The sequence below is a fragment of the Bombina bombina genome, chromosome 5, assembly GCF_027579735.1.
Source record: "Bombina bombina isolate aBomBom1 chromosome 5, aBomBom1.pri, whole genome shotgun sequence".
In the NCBI taxonomy this organism is placed as follows: domain Eukaryota; kingdom Metazoa; phylum Chordata; class Amphibia; order Anura; family Bombinatoridae; genus Bombina; species Bombina bombina.
In genome coordinates, this window is record NC_069503.1 from 813,499,335 (window position 1) to 813,517,054 (window position 17,720).

The 17,720-nt window shown below is 38.7% G+C and overlaps 1 protein-coding gene across 1 annotated transcript in view; it reads left to right on the plus strand.

Annotated features, from left to right (window-relative positions):
• LOC128660860 (acetyl-coenzyme A synthetase, cytoplasmic) overlaps window positions 1-17,720 on the plus strand; it is a 177,523-nt gene that overhangs the window by 46,924 nt on the left and 112,879 nt on the right. Inside the window, exon 3 of the mRNA XM_053714923.1 lies at window positions 10,836-10,927. Coding sequence (XP_053570898.1) covers window positions 10,836-10,927 — 92 coding nt within the window. The remainder of the gene's footprint in view (window positions 1-10,835; window positions 10,928-17,720) is intronic.

Here is a 17,720-nt window from a genome sequence, read left to right on the forward strand (position 1 = left end):
ATAGTTAGGGTAGATTAATTAATAGTTTAATATAGTTTAATTTAATTTTAGTATAATAGTTAGGGTAGATTATTAGTTTAATGTAGTTTAATGTAATTTTAAAGGTAAGTTTAAATTTATTATAAGATAGGGATGAGTTAATATCTAATATAAAGTTAGCTAGTTGTTAGGTTTAGGGGTTAATAGTTTAATTTAGTTTATGGCGATGTGGGGGGCTGGCGGGTTAGGGGTTAAAATACATTTATTTAGTTACGGTGGGCTCCGGGAGCGCCGGGATAGGGGTTAATAACTTTATGTAGGTGGTGTCGGGGCGGCAGAATAGGGGTTAATAACATAATGTAGGTGGCGGCAGATTAGGGGTGTTTAGACTCGGAGTACATGTTAGGGTGTTAGGTGTAAACATAACTTTTATTCTCCCATAGGAATCAATAGGATATCGGGCAGCAGCGAACATAAGCTTTCGCTGCTTTCAGACTCCCATTGATTCCTATGGCATCCGCTGCCTCTAGGGCAGCGGATTGAAAACCAGGTACACTGGGCTGTAATAGTGGCGAGCGTACCTGGTAGAAGTTTGTTAACTAGCAAAAGTAGTCAGATAGTGCCGAATTTGCATTCGGAACATCTGTAGTGACGTAAGCATCGATCTGTGTCGGACTGAGACCGGCGGATCGTATGTTACGTCACAAATTTCTACTTTTGCCGATCTGTAGGCATTGATAAATGAGGCGAATCAAGCTTGCCACAATTACACTGTGGAATTCTAGCGTATTTGTGGTTGACGGCTTGATAAATAGGCCTCCTAGTCTCTTTACAGTGGAGTGTGAATACTTAGGACATTTGAGGTAAAATACCTTTTTACATAGAGATGTTCAGATGATATTTTCTAGTCAGCTTTTTACAGCTTTTCTGCATCACTTTCATGTTTGTTTTTCATGTCCCTTTAAAGGTTCCTGAGTATGAACTAGACCTTTCATGCTTGTTTATATATAGTCTATCTTGGTATATGCAGAGGTGCTTATGAAAGCATGAATGGTTTCCATGTCAAGGCAGTATAGTGAACATTACTGATTTGTTAAGAATGTTGGGTCTTTGTCAATGAAATGTTTACATACTTTACTTGTACTGACTGTAGATGTGCACAGTTAATAGTAAGCATGCTCATGCTCGCTACTACAGAATAATACTATGCCTGCAGTGTGCATTTCCAGTAGTGACCTCTGGTGCTCTGCATACCCTCTACAGTTGCAGGGACAAAAAGGCAGGCAGTAAGGGGACAAAATTCATATTTTCATGTCGGGTTAGCGCACTTGAGAACATGCAATCCCGTTTGCGCACAATTAGGGTGTTTTACTTTTTTGCTCCATTGACTTTTATGGGGGAGTAAGTTATCACGCACACAATATTCTTAGTCCATCTTTTTACGCGCTGAGTTAGCACTCGAGTGGGAGTATTATATACCGCTAATCTGTCCCGTAATCTTGTGAGACTTCAACACACTAAGATTTGCAGTTGCACAGATCCTATTGTGTTGCAGGTTCATAAGAATAAATTTGGCTCTGAAAATAGCTGAACAGAATGAGCAGCCACATTCTTCGGCATTTGGAGGTATCTGAAACCTCAGAGTGCACAAATATACTATCAACTAGGGATGCACATTTGTTTTGTTCCAAATGTCAATTCATAACGAAAATGTCAATATTTGAAATGAATATCCGAATGAATGCACTTAACTAATTTAAAGAATAACGAATATAATTCATGAATATATTTCTTATTCTTTATATATGGTGTATTACTTTTCTGTAGAGCACTGGGGAGCTGCGCTAAACCTCTTCTTCTTCATAGACTCAGCGTTGTGGATCCTTTCTTCTTTAGCGCAGGTGGGGAGCTTGCTAATCTAACCTTCTTTACAGAGTCCTGGGATGCGCTAATAAGAGAATAAGCGCAACTCCCCAGAGCGCTACAGATAAGTATCAAGAAAGATAACATTTATATGTTCGTTTTAACAAAAACACTTGTAAATATTAACAAATATTCAGTATTTGTTTAGCCTTAAATGAACTGAATATCGAATAGTGCAGTACACAAATATTTTTCAGAATATTAATTCCCGAATGATTTATCTAAAACAAATTATTCAGTGCTGCACAAGTCTACTAGCGACCCTGCATCTCTATTGGCTAGGGTTGCCAGGTGTCCGGTATTAGACCGGACAGTCCGGTATTCTAGAAATTTGTCCGGTAAAGTCTATTGAAGAAAACCGGACCAAATTTCAATAGCTGTTTAACTTTCTAGTTGTTTTTTTTAAATCCTAATCAGCAGTGATCCATGAGCCTAAGGCTTAGGCTAAGCACAGCAGCTTTGCTTTGTGTGTGCCATGCTCCTCCTGACTATTTTGTGGCCTGTTATTGGTAAAGTGACGTGACAGCTAGGTGGGTCAGGTGGTTTGCGGTGCTGGCCGGGGTAGCGTCAAGCATAATCTGACAGTGTCAGTGAGTGATACACGTCACTTGCTCAAGTGACGCAACTTTGTAGACCCGGGCGGCGCGCACATCCTTTTTGAACTTAGGGAGAGCGGAGAGACTGTGTGCCACTGCCACTCAGACTTTGCAATAAAGACTGCCTGTGCCAGCGCCAGAGGTACCCAGGTATTTAAGGGGGGATGATCAAGTACATCATTGTACATGATGCATCTTAGGTTATTTTTAGAGCTTGGGCAGGCAGATGATTGATGTGAGTGGACAGTATTTATTATAGTTATGAGAATCCACCATTGTTGCATTGAAGGTGCAATACATTTTCCAAATATCTGTTAATCTTTTCGATCTGAAGAATATTGCAGAATTTGCAGCCCTCTCTGTTAGGCAAGGACTGAAATTTACTGTCTCTCTACCACATGAGAACTTACCATATGAATCCACATTCATTTTGTTTGCAGACTTTTTAAGAATTTCTACTTATCTATTTCCTATTTTAGCATGGCCTATTTTTTAATTACATTTTATTTTCTATTTATTATTCCCTTAAAACTTTATTAAAACTACCTTTGTAGTCAGGTATTAAATTATAATGCAACAATAACAATGCCATTAAAAGCCCTGGTGAATGGGGAATGTACACTGAAAAATATTCTTTTGTATGTACTAATAATACATATCATCTGATAACATCATAGGCATTTTTCCATATTATGCACTAATATACAGTACATATCTGATAACATCACTTGTATTTTATAATATATTTAGGATGTATTACTCAGTCTCTGTCCTAGAGTAAAATACTGTTGCAAACCCATCTGTTTAATGTAAAATAATAAACCGTAAACTTAATGAGATGTAAAGATCAAAATTAACCTTTCATGATTCAGATTAGAGCACGCATTCTCAAGAGACTTTTTAGTTTTTTAGTTGACTTTTATTACAATTTTTGTTGTTCTGTAGTGCATTGCTGACGCAAGCCTACCTAGGTATGCTTTTCAGGAAATAATACTAAGATAACAAGGCAGACTCGAGTATAGAAGAGAATTGGAAAGTTGTTTGAAATTGCTGCTTTATCTGAATTATGAAAGTTTAATTTTCACTTTACTGTCCCTTTAATGTGATTTGTGTGTTGATCTAAAAATATTTATTTATTAATAAAGCAACATGAAACACAAAATTAAACTTCAAAGATTCTGATCAGAGCATTCAATTTTAAACAACTTTCCAGCTTACCTCTGTTTCAAAATTTTGTTTTGTTCTATTGGTATCCTTTGTTGAAAAGCATATTTTGGTATGTTCAGGAGCAGCAATAACTACTGAGAGCTAGCTGGTGGCTGCACATATTTGCCTCTTGTTATTGACTTATCTGATGTGATTAGCTAGCTCCCAGTAGTACATTGCTGCTCCTTCATCAACATATAAAAATGTATCTAATAAAATGTTATAATATGGATATTCCCTTACTTTTCAATCTTGTACATTTTTAAACATCATCCGAAAACAGCAGGTACAGCATAACACAGCTTAATTTTAATTCAACCAATCATTGAGCGATAATCAATGAGCAACTTGCATAATTTCTTTATGCAGGTTTGCTCTTTATTGCATGCGCATTCCTTCTTTTCTTCGCGGTATGCACATTTTTATACTCTTTATTATGTTATTATACAGTGCTGATCACAGTACTTTTTTCTACAAACACTAAGCACAGCTTTGTTACCCTAAAAGCCACTAGCCTTTGTCACTGCGCTTTAAACCCCGCCCCCCCCCCCCCCCCCGGTTATCTGTTTGGCTGTCCAGTATTTTTTTTGAAGGACAGCTGGCAACCCTACTATTGGCTAGATTTCTGAAAGCCCTACGGCTGCAAGTTCTCTCAAGAACTTGCTCGCCGTAATTTATCAAGCAGCGGTCACCAGACCACCGCTTCCCTAACCTCTTCGCCACCTCTAAAGTGACCAAATTCAATCTCCTCGGTCTAGTCAGACCGAGGAGATTGACAGCTCCTGCCCGCGCTTGATTGTCTGTGCGCGGGCAGAGGGCGGGATTGCACGCGAGCGAAAAATTGCGCTCGTGTGCAATGGCGAATACCTGTGGGTAATTTCACCCCGCCACAGGCGAGCTGAGGCGTACAGGGGCGCGTATACGCGCCCCTGTCCGCCTCAGCTTTAATAAATCTAACCCTATGTTTTAACCCCTTGCAAAGGTAAACAGCGACACTCCTCCTTCAGAATAATATTTTTTTCTTTTTTCAGCACAGGAACGTACATGTCTTCTACACAAAAACAAGTCTCCTTTTGTTACGTTTTTGAATGTGAGAATAACACAAGCGTGTGTGTGTGTGGGGTGGGAGTTGGACATAAAGGTGAAAGATGAATATCACATGTAGAAGTAGCTGAACAAGATATCCCTGAAAATCAGTTTGGAAACCTTTTAGTTGTTCTCAGTTCACCATGACAACCATAGCTGTTTTGTTTACTTTGTATTTATACTAAAACAATTGAAATTAGTTATTTCTGGGACTCTGTAAAGCTCCCCTTTCATATGGAAATATCTTACCTTTCCTGATAAGACTGTAACGAGTGGGTGTGTGCAGTTTATAAAAAGCAAAAGATTTGGCTATCAGTAGCTACAGAATTAAAACATCTTTAGCTGGGTGATAAGACACAATTGCATTTGTATCTTTTCTGCAATGAATAATAAAGAAAGGGGATGGGTGATGTGATATCATTCCGCTGTTAAAGGGATATTAAAGGGACTGCTAAATGTTCTTCCCACGAATATGTTTTCAATGATCAATTTTACTTGCTGGAAAATGACAATTTAATCCAATGGTCAGTATAACCAACTTAAAGTGATTTAAATTATGGTTTTCATTTGTAGAATAATTACTTTTCATATTACTTTTAAATAAATAAAAAAAAACTTTTTTTTTTTTTAATTATTGATTTTTATTCACAATGCTGGGTTGTAACAAATTTTTTACAAATATGTCATTTACCTTAAAATGATGGTACATTTAAAGGGATCGAAGGGTCAAAACTGAAATGTGCATATTGAAATAGAAGCATTTTTGCAATATTCTTCTATAAAAGGATAGAAACCTAATATGTTCTAGGACATAAAGGAAACAAGTCTGTGGTGCCTCTTTCATCTTAATATAATCTCAGTACCAGGCTAATTTATACAATTGAAATGCAGGTATTACCAGTGTAAAAAAATGCTACTCTGTAGCTATTATAGGGGAACAGTATCCAATTTCCGCTATTGGCTAAATTATAATAACAATGTTACTTTTATTATTATTATTATTATCAGTTATTTGTAGAGCGCAAACAGATTCCTCAGCACTATAAACATAGGCGGAATACAAGGAAACATTTATAGGGATCAGACAGGTAGAGGGCCCTGTCAAGAGCCGCACTGTTGTAGTCAGCTCTAAAGAAGGTGGTCTACAAACAGCATGGCTCTTAGGCTTACATGCTAAGGGGGTTCAAGGGGATAGTAATGGAGAAGAGGAAACGGTATAAAGAAAGGTTAGTGTAGGTTGTATGCATTCCTGAATAGTAGAGTCTTTAGGGAGTGCTTGAAGTTTTCAAAACTAGGGGAGAGTCTTGTGGAGCAAGGCAGAGAGTTCCACTAGATGGGAGCCAGTCTGGAGAAGTTCTGTAAGTGGGAGTGTGAGGAGGTAACAAGAGAGGAGGAGAGGAGGAGGTCATGAGCTGAGTGAAGGGGACGAGAGGGAGAGTATCTAGAGACAAGGTCTGAGATATAGGGGGGGGAGCAGTGCAGTTGAGGGCTTTGTATGTCAGAGTGAGAATTTGTGTTTAATCCTGGAGGCAAGAGGAAGCCAGTGAAGGGATTGGCAGAGAGGTGCAGCAGATTAAGAGCGACATGTAAGGAAGATGAGCCTTGCAGAGCATTCATTATGGATTGTAAAGGAGCTAGGTGGCAGCTGGGGAGACCAGAGAGGACAGAGTTGCAGTAATCGAGGCGGGAAAGGATGAGAGAGTGGATTAAAATCTTAGCTGTGTCTTGTGTAAGGAAATGTCTAATTTTAGAGATGTTTTTAAGCTGGAAGCGGCAGGATTTAGCCAAGGACTGAATGTGAGGAGTGAAAGAAAGATCTGAGTCAATTGTGACCCCAAGACATCGGGAATGCGGGGTAGGTGTAATGATGGAGTTGTCGACAGTTATAGAAAGATTGGGGTGGAGATTTTTGAAGAAGGAGGGAAAATAAGGAGCTCAGTTTTGGAGAGATTTAGCTTGAGGTAGTGAGAGGACATCCAGGAAGAGATGTGAGAAAGACAGTTAGTGACACGGGTTAGCAAGGAAGGAGATAGGTCTAGTTAAGAGAAGTAGATTTGTGTGTTGTCTGCATACAAATGATATTGGAACCCGTAGGACTTTATTAGGGGGCCTAATGATAATGTGTAGATTGAGAAGAGAAGGGGACCGAGGACAGAGCCTTGTGGTACCCCAACAGAAAGTGGTGACGGGGCAGAGGAGGCCCCAGAGAAGGCTACAATAAAGGTACGGTTTGACAGCTAGGAAGAGAACCACGTGAGGGCTGTGTCACAAATGCCGAAGGATTTAAGGGTTTGGAGCAAAAGAGGGTGGTCAACAGTGTTAAGGCTGCAGAAAGATCAAGGAGGATAAGCAAAGAAAAGTGGCCTTTTGATTTTGCTGTAAGTAGGTTGTTGGTAACCTTAATGATTGCTGTCTCTGTGGAGTGATGGGGCCGAAATCCAGATTGCAGTGGGTCGAGGAGGGAGTTTAATGTAAGGAAATAGGATAGGCGTGCATATACTAGCTTTTTGAAAAGCTTTGAGGCAAGAGGGAGTATGGAAATAGGGCGGTATTTGGATGGGGAGGTTGGATCAAGAGAAGGTTATTTGAGGATAGGTGTGACCAGTGCATGTTTTAAAGATGAGGGAAATATACCGGTGCTGAGGGAGAGGTTGAAAATGTGTGTGAGTATAGGGGTAAGGGTAGAAGAGAGGGAGGGGAGCCGCTTTGAGGGAATAGGGTCAAGAGGACAGGTAGTGAGGTGGGAGCTCAGTATAAGTGCCGAAATTTCTTCCTCAGTAACAGGGGAGAAAGAGCTAAATTTATGGCTATGTGGGTTGTGGTTGATTGGCAAAGTCTTGCTCTGACAAAGAAGTTGTATTAGGGGGTGGGGGTGGAGTTGAGAAGTAATGTTGCTTATAGAGATTAAGGGCAGAATAGTAGGAATTCAAAATTAACTTGTAATGCAGTACGGGGACATTTGCGTAGGTACCGTGTCAGAGGAGTATGCCAGGGCTGAGGATGAGTGTATGATTTTCTGTAAAATTCTGCGTAGGTACCGTGTCAGAGGAGTATGCCAGGGCTGAGGATGAGTGTGTGATTTTCTGTAAAATTGTAATGTGGATTCTATTCTGTTGTACTAATATAAGGAAACAGGTTCTGTTAAATCCCAATGCAGGTAGATCAGTATTATTCTCTTGCACTAATACAGGCGGCCCTCAGTTTACGCCGAGGTTAGGTTGCAGTAGGAATGGTTGTAAATCGAAACCGTTTTAAATTGAAACTCAGTTTATAATGTAAGTCAATGGGAAGTGAGGGAGTTAGGTTCCAGGCCCCTCTCAAAACTGACATAAGTAACACCTAATACATTATTTTTAAAGCTTTTAAATGAAGACTTTAGATGCTAAACAGCATTATAAACCTAATATTATAGATTGTATCATCATCAAACTAAGTTTAATGAACAAAAACATTTGCCAACAGCACCTAATAAAATAATCACACAACAGACTGCAACATAATCAAACTAAGTTTAATGAACAAAACTTTTTTTTTCCTTGCATTTTTCTGCAATCAGTTCTCTGCATTGTTAGCATGTTAGATAATATTAGTTCTGCACCTATTCTATGCATTTCAATCTGCAGTGATTAATAGGCAGTCAGGCACCTTCACCTCAAGCAGCTGGACAGGAAGATAATAGGGAAGTGGCTGCTCGATAGCTAATGTCTGTTCTGTATTCACAGATCAATTTCAGACCTGTTAAGTTGCATAACTTTGCTGCAAAACAAGCGGACAGCTCCACCTACTGGCTATTTTAATTGCTGCACATGACTGAAAAAAAAGGTTGTTATTCTGAAACGGCGCAAATTGAACAGGCGTAAACCGAGGGCCACCTGTATAGGGAAATTAAGGATTTAATTACTTTCGCCACTTGGCTAAATTCACATCAAAGTCAGGCTTCAAAGCTCTACTGATATTACATTTCTAGGTGCAGTATCATAAAAAGCGATGTCGCTAAATTTATTCAGTGCTTATATTGCACCAAAGTTAGAAAATGTGTTACACATAAAAATCATAAAAACATTCAAATACATAGACATATGCTCATAATATAAGCATCTAAAATTTCACATCACCAAAGATATGAATATTAAGTTGAAAGTCCAATGGAGTCCATTAATTTCCAAGTTTTTACAAAAGGTCCAAATGATCCTGTAAATTGACAAAGCGACAAGGATTCCTTGTCAGAGTATGGCAAAGTTTTGTAGTTACGGTGCTTTTAACTACTTACACCATAAGTTGATGATAGCTGGTTCGTTCCGAGGTTTTTTTTGGTCCTTTCTATCTGTTACTTGTGTCCTCCATTAGCGGGTCGTTTATTCAGTCGTTTGCCGCTTGTGTAGTGGATCACGGTCAAACTACGGATGCCTCTAAGGGTCTTAAGCAGATCGACGTGTTTCGGCTGCAAGCCTTTCTCAAACTCTCTCAAACCTGTTTCCTTATATTAGTACAACAGAATAGCATCCACATTAGGATTTTATGGAATAAATTCAAAGTAACATTGTTATTATAAATTAGCCAATAACGGAAATTGGATACTGTTCCCCTATAATAGCTACAGAGTAGCAATTTTTTACACGGGTTATACCTGCATTTGAATTGTATAAATAAGCCTGGTACTGAGAGTATATTAAGCCGAAAACGGCGCCACAGACTTATTTTCTTTATGTCCTAGGACATATTAGGTTTCTATCCTTTGATGTAACTACTTTGGGGTAATTAAGAGGAGAAATACCCTATCTGGGGGCTTTATGCAGGTATTTATCTAGCACTGTAACACAGTCCTACCCTCTCTGAATATTCTTCCATAAGCAGATATGCTTCTAGTAAAATATATTTCTGTTTTTCAGTGGCATATGCACATATCCTGTGGGGGACTGTGCACCAGTATTCAAATACTATGCTTGCTCAGAGAGGTGGTTGTGGTGTGTATTGCATCTGAAAACATAATTTGTGTCATATAAGCTAATGCTAGCCTTCTGAGAAGGTGTGGTGTCTGAATGCCGGTGCATGGACCCTTACATATGTGCGTATGCTGCAAAAAACCTGTAATAACCTTTCTTGGAAGCATTTTTGCTAATGGAATTATATCACAAAAATGCTTCTATTTCAAATTGAAATATACCTATGTACATTTCATTTTTGACCTTTCTATCCCTTAATCAATTTGAAATACTTTTCTTACACCTATATCACCTCAATACTAAAATCTATTTAAAAATAAAAACATGAAATACTGGTGAATTATGGAGTTGTTGAGAAATGAGATTTTGATTTTAAAACCTCCAAGGTACAAACATTTTTTATTAAATGCTTCTCTTATGCTTGTTAGCACGGTTCAAACCCTTAAAAACATATTTGAATTTAATCAAAAACATAGATCAGTGATGTAGAAAAACCACACCAGCACAGTAAGGGAATTCAGCACTCGTCTGAAAAGCACACATCAAGAGAGAACAATAGATATTAGCAAAAAAATGCCTTTCTTAAATCTCTGTTGCCATAGTAACCTCATACATAGCAGGAAATAACCACTAAAACATACAGTAGCACATAAGCCTAAGAAAGTTTTTAAAAGGTTTCTATTCTGGATGTTCAGATCAGTATCTGTGCATGTTCTTCTTTATAGTAGTGTCTATTACATGCAGTTATATGAAAATTGGTGTACTGTTGTCCCTTTAAGATTTGAAAGCCATTATTACAACTAAATTTAATTTCAAACTTTAAAATCACTCTGAGTCTGTGCCGATTCCAAAGTTCCACCTCCCATTATATATTTTATATATGTCTTTTTTTTTCACCTGCTCATCTATATTTTGTATAATTATTTCCTTCCTGGCTTTTGCACATTGCCTAAAGTACAGATCTAAGCTGATTTCTGCAATTTTGGCACCTGAGCTTAGTTATCATATGCATAAGTAAGTACACCCCTGAAAATATGTGAATATAGATTACAATAACAATTATCTTTAGATTATTTTACATCTATTTTTTCTTTTGTTGCAGGGAAGGCAATTCATCTTCTGAATCATCTGTTATATCATATGGTTACCTATTGAAAAAAGTCTGCAAGTTTGCTAATGTCTTAAGGAAATTGGGTAAGAATATAACCATGAACCTTGCAAGTAAACATAAAATGTGACAATTTTTATAACATTTTTTATAACAAAGTCCATACAACAGTATACTATATACTGTATATATATATATATATATATATATATATATAAAACAACACATAGCAGAAGGCTGCAATATAAATTGTGAAAAAATGGGTCTGAATACTTTCTGAATGCACTGTGTGTGTGTGTGTATATATATATATATATATATATATATATATATATATATATATATATATATATATACAGTCGTATGCAAAAGTTTAGGCACCCCTGACAATTTACATGATTTTCATTTATAAATAATTGGGTGTTTGGATCAGCAATTTCATTTTGATCTATCAAATAACTGAAGAACACAGTAATATTTCAGTAGAGAAATGAGGTTTATTGGATTAACAGATCATGTGCAATATGCATCAAAACAAAATTAGACAGGTGCATAAATTTGGGCACCCTTGTCATTTTGTTGATTTGAATACATGTAACTACCTAGTACTGATTAATTGGAACACACAATTTCTTTGGTGAGCCCATTAAGCCTTGAACTTCATAGACAGGTGCATCCAATCATGAGAAAATGTATTTAAGGTGGCCAATTGCAAGTTGTTGTTCTCTTTGACTCTCCTCTGAAGAGTGACAACATGGGGGCCTCAAAACAACTCTCAAATGACCTGAAAACAAAGATTGTTCAACATTATGGTTTAGGGGAAGGCTACAAAAAGCTATTGCAGAGATTTAAGATGTCAGTGTCCACTGTGAGGAACTTAGTGAGGAAATTGAAGACCACAGGCACAGTTTTTGTTAAGGCCAGAAGTAAAATATCGGAAAGGCAAAGGATGGTGAGAACGGTCAAAAACAGCCCACAGACCACCTCCAAAGACCTACAACATTATCTTGCTGCAGTTGGTGTCACTGTGCATCGTTCAACAATTCACCGCACTTTGCACAAGGAGAAGCTGTATGGGAGAGTGATGCTACGCCACAAACAGAGTCGCTTGAGGTATGCTAACGCACATTTGGACAAGCCAGCTTCATTTTGGAAGAAGGTGCTGTGGACTGATGAAACAAAGATTGAGTTATTTGGTCATAACAAGGGGCTTTATGCATGGCGGCAAAAGAACACAGCGTTCCAAGACAAACACTTGCTACCCACAGTAAAATTGGGTGGATGTTCCATCATGCTGTGGGGCTGTGTGGCCAGTGCCGGTACTGGGAATCTTGTTAAAGGTGAGGGTCACATGGATTCCACTCAATATCAGCAAATACTTGAGAATAATGATGAGGAATCAGTCACAAAGTTGAAGTTATGCCAGGGCTGGATATTTCAACAAGACAACGACCCAAAACACTGCTCAAAATCTACTCTGGCATTTATGCAGAGGAACAAGTACAATGTTCTGAATGGCCATCCCAGTCCCCAGACCTGAATATCATTGAAAATCTGTGGGGTGATTTGAAGCGGGCTGTCCATGCTAGGCAACCATTAAACCTAACTGAACTGGAGATGTTTTGCAAGGAGGAATGGTCCAAAATACCTTTATCCAGAATCCAGACACTCATTACAGGCTATAGGAAGCGTCTAGAGGCTGTTATTTCTACTAAAGGAGGCTCTACTAAATATTGATGCAATATTTCTGTTGGGGTGCCCAAATTTATGCACCTGTCTAATTTAGTTTTGATGCATATTGCACATTTTCTGTTAATCCAATAAACCTAATTTCGCTACTGAGATATTACTGTGTCCTTCAGTTATTTGATAGATCAAAAAGAAATTGCTGATCCAAACACCCAATTATTTATAAATGAAAATCATGGAAATTGTCAGGGGTGCCTAAACTTTTGCATACGACTGTATATACGCACACACACTATATGGCCAAAAGTTTGTGGACACCTGACCACCACACCTATATTTATAAATATCTGTCTCCCATTTAGGGCTAGATTAAGAGTGGCACACTAACTGTTGCGTGCAAGCGATAAGGGGAATATCACAGCTCTTTGCGTGCATCGGAAGTAGCGTGCTTATTTACGAATTGAAAGTAAACACGTTTGCTTGAGCTCAGTTCAATTTAACGTGCTCCGGGTTAGCTCTACTTCAAAGCTCTGGTTAACTATGTGAGCCAAAAAATGTACACAAAAAACATTAATAGACATACAGTGGGGAAAAAAAGTATTTAGTCAGCCACCAATTGTGCAAGTTCTCCCACTTAAGAAGATGAGAGAGGCCTGTAATTTTCATCATATGTATACCTCAACTATGAGAGACAAAATGTGGAAACAAATCCAGACAATCACATTGCCTGATTTGGAAAGAATTTATTTGCAAATTATGGTGGAAAATAAGTATTTGGTCACCTACAAACAAGCAAGATTTCTGGCTCTCACAGACCTGTATCTTCTTCTGTAAGAGGCTCCTCTGTCCTCCACTCATTACCTGTATTAATGGCACCTGTTTGAACTTGTTATCAGTATAAAAGACACCGGTCCACAACCTCAAACAGTCACACTCCAAACTCCACTATGGTGAAGACCAAAGAGCTGTCGAAGTACACCGGAAACAAAATTGTAGACCTGCACCAGGCTGGGAAGACTGAATCTGCAATAGGCAAGCAGCTTGGTGTGAAGAAATCAACTGTGGGAGCAATAATTAGAAAATGGAAGACATACAAGACCACTGATAATCTCCCTCGATCTGGGGCTCTACGCAAGATCTCACCCTGTGGGGTCAAAATGATCACAAGAACGGTGAGCAAACATCCCAGAACCACACGGGGGACCTAGTGAATGACCTGCAGAGAGCTGGGACCAACGTAACAAAGGCTACCATCAGTAACACACTATGCCGCCAGGGACTCAGATCATGCAGTGCCAGACGTGTCCCCCTGCTCAAGCCAGTACATGTCCGGGCCCGTCTGAAGTATGCTAGAGAGCATTTGGATGATCCAGAAGCGGATTGGGAGAATGCCATATGGTCAGATGAAACCAAAGTAGAACTGTTTGGTAGAAACACAACTTGTCGTGTTTGGAGGAGAGAGAACACCATACCTACTGTGAAGCATGGGGGTGGCAACATCATGCTTTGGGGCTGTTTCTCTGCAAAGGGAACAGGACGACTGATCCGTGTACATGAAAGAATGAATGGGGCCATGTATCGTGAGATTTTGAGTGCAAACCTCCTTCCATCAGCAAGGGCATTGAAGATTTAAAGACCCAGCCACGGATGGTGTGACACACCACCCGGGCAACGAAAGAGTAGCTTCGTAAGAAGCATTTCAAGGTCCTGGAATGGCCTAGCCAGTCTCCAGATTTCAACCCCATAGAAAACCTTTGGAGGGAGTTGAAAGTCTGTGTTGCCCAGCGACAGCTCCAAAACATCACTGCTCTAGAGGAGATCTGCATGCAGGAATGGGCCAACATTCCAGCAACAGTGTGTGACAACCTTATGAAGACTTACAGAAAATGTTTGACCTCTGTCATTGCCAACAAAGGATATATAACAAAGTATTGAGATGAACTTTTGATATTGACCAAATACTTATTTTCCACCATAATTTGCAAATAAATTCTTTCCAAATCAGACAATGTGATTGTCTGGATTTGTTTCCACATTTTGTCTCTCATAGTTGAGGTATACCTATGATGAAGATTACAGGCCTCTCTCATCTTCTTAAGTGGGAGAACTTGCACAATTGGTGGCTGACTAAATACTTTTCCCCCCCACTGTATATATATATAATTGCATAGTTAAAAATTATTAAAAACAGAGAAGCGCTCAAAAAGAGGCTGCTTCTTGGGTGGTAACTAGCCATAGAACAAGCTATTATGCTGTTGTTTGTTCCCAGGTTGAACGCTTCTCTCTTTTTATTTACACAAATTATGATTCTGAGGGAAGTCTCCCTAAGGGTGATGCGGGAAGCCAGACGTGGACCCGTTGCTCAGTGTGCGTAGAGGGATATGGCTGCACTTCACTGACGAGGCCCACTATAGGCCGAAACATACGTCTGGGGTTTTGCCGTTTCTCTCGTTCAGAGAGGGATTGTCTTGTATTTTGGGCCTGGACTGCACTGTTGAGTCAGAATCAGACTGATATGTTACAGGAAAGTTCTTCTCTGTGAAAGGCACATGTTGAGCAAAAAGAGGCTGCTTCTTGGGTGGTAACTAGCCATAGAACAAGATATTATGCTGTTGTTTGTTCCCAGTTTGAGCGCTTCTCTGTTTTTATTTATGAAATTTATGACTCTGAGGGAAGTCTCCCTAAGGGTGATGCGGGAAGCCAGACTTGGACCCATTGCTTAGTGTGCCTAGAGGGAGATGGCTACACATCACTGACGAGGCCCACAATAGGCCAAAACATACGTCTGGGGTTTTGCCGTTTCTCTCGTTTACAGAGGGATTGCCTTGTATTTCGGGGCTGGACTGTACTGTTAAGTCAGGATCAGACTGATATGCTACAAGAAATTTCTTCTCCGTGAAAGGCACATGTTGAGCAAAAAGAGGCTGCTCCTTGGGAAGCTATAGAACAAGCTATTATGCTATTGTTCGTTCCAAGGTTATATTTATGCATATATATTATTGCATCCCTTTAAGATAATAAAAACATTATGAGTAGTCATTAAAGGGACATTTGCTTCCTTCTCTTGTTATCCTTTGCTAAAAGGTTTATCTAGGTAATCTCAGGAGCAGCAAAGAACCTAGGTTCTAGCTGCGGATTGGTGGCTGCATATGTAGTATATACTGATTGTCATTGGCTCACCCATGTGTTTAGTTAGAAACCAGTAGTGTATTGCTGCTCATTCAACAAAGCATAACAAGAGAACAAAGAAAAATTGATAATAGGAGTAAATTAGAAAGTTACTTAAAATTGCATGCTCTAACTGAATCATGAAAGAAAAAAATGTGGGTTTCATATCCCTTTAATATTTTATAAAAATGTGCTGATAAATAAAACTCACACAGCTCTTTTGGTGAACAGTGACAAGCATAGAAAGGTGTTGTTTTTGTTTTGTTTTTCTCAAAAAAATAATAAAAGTATACTGCAATTTTGTTTCACTACACATAAACATTTTACATTACAATCTCAAAGTATTTATTGTCTCTTTAATTGTAAGATGCCATAAATGTAAACTTTGCTGTCCTGAAGGGCATGCACATATTTTCATTTGTTGTAAACGGAAACTGATAAAAGTGCTCACATATTTAACAGGTTACTAAGTTTATTCAATACCAAAATATAAATCTTGTTACTTATTTACTGACAATGTGAAATTATTGACTTTTAAGACAGGTAAACGAGGATAAACATAAATGTAATTAGCACATTTGGGAGTGCTCAGTAAATGGTTTACCATATTTTATCACTTTGATTTCTTTGGGAATCAGCCTTTGAGTAATAGTTGGTCTGGCTGCCCTTTTAAATGGATATTAAACAGTGCTCATTTGGTAAAAACAAATATGTTAAATCAAAGTAAACCTAAAAAGGAACAGATTGTGTAAAAAAAAACAGAAAACAACTTACCTGTTTTTTTTTTAAAAAAATTGCAAGAAATTGTCAATGTGTAGCCCCTGACCCAGTGTGATAAGAGTGAAGAATGTTTTACTCTGTCAGTTCTGGGCATGAGCAAATGTGACTCCCTGTTATCTAGTCTATTTACTAGCCTAGAAGTTTTATTACATCAGGCTAAGATAAAACTTCCTGGAAAGGCCTCCTCCTCGGGCTGTGACAGAAAATAAAGATTCTGCAAAAATGTTGTGTAAAAAATAAATAAAAGGTAAAATCCACTTGAATAGATGAATAATACATATATTATAAGTATAAGCAACTTCTTAGTGCTTTTTTAATACAACAATGAAACTGGCTGTTTAACATCCCTTTAATCCTTTCATTGCCAAACCTTTTTTCTATGAAATATGGCGGCAAACATTTCTTTAATCCCTTAACGACCAGAGACATACCCTGTACTTGTTTTTTTTATTTTTTATAGTGCAGTCTTCTCGCCAGTGGCAAGAACAAGCTATTTTAGAAGGTCTGCAGGAGTGAGGGAGGTCAAAGTAGCGTGGTCTTGCTGCTGGCGGTGAGACATGCGCTATTATGGGCCAAAAAATGTACTGTGTACGTCGTGGTCATAAAGGGGTTAAAAACATAGATTTTGGCAGAATTCTTCAAGTATTGAAGTTTGCTTCATCACTTTATAATATCAGGTCATGCATTATTGGTTGCATGGGGCTGATAGCAATATTACTACATTATCAAACGTGCTCAGCTTGTGACCTAGTGCTGTTTTTTTACCGATCCTAAGGGGTTAAACACAAAAGCAAAGACTAACATTCAGCATGATGTATGTAGGGTTGCCACCTTAGCCATGTTTTCCTGGACAGTTATGAGTTACACATCCTGCAGGGTGAAATGTGTTTTGTGCCCCTGGACAGCACATGAATAATACCCCTGGACAGCACTATCCATCAGGGCTAGATCAAAATCTCCAGATAGTACAACTCTCTTGCTAAAATGTGTGGCTTGTGAGTGATGAAAGTAAAGCAAGAAGAATACTGTAGCATCTCGTGTGCAGCATCAGCCTTGACCATGTTCTGACAGCTATAAAAAAGCTAATACTCTAAGCTCATTTAAAATGCAACACTCGCTAGCTGATTGGTGAATCCTAAACCATACACATCACTGCAATCTCTTAACTATTTCACGTCTGCTCATGGAGTTGGATACGATTGTGAATAGTTAATTGTGGGGATATTGCTTCTTACAGAAATG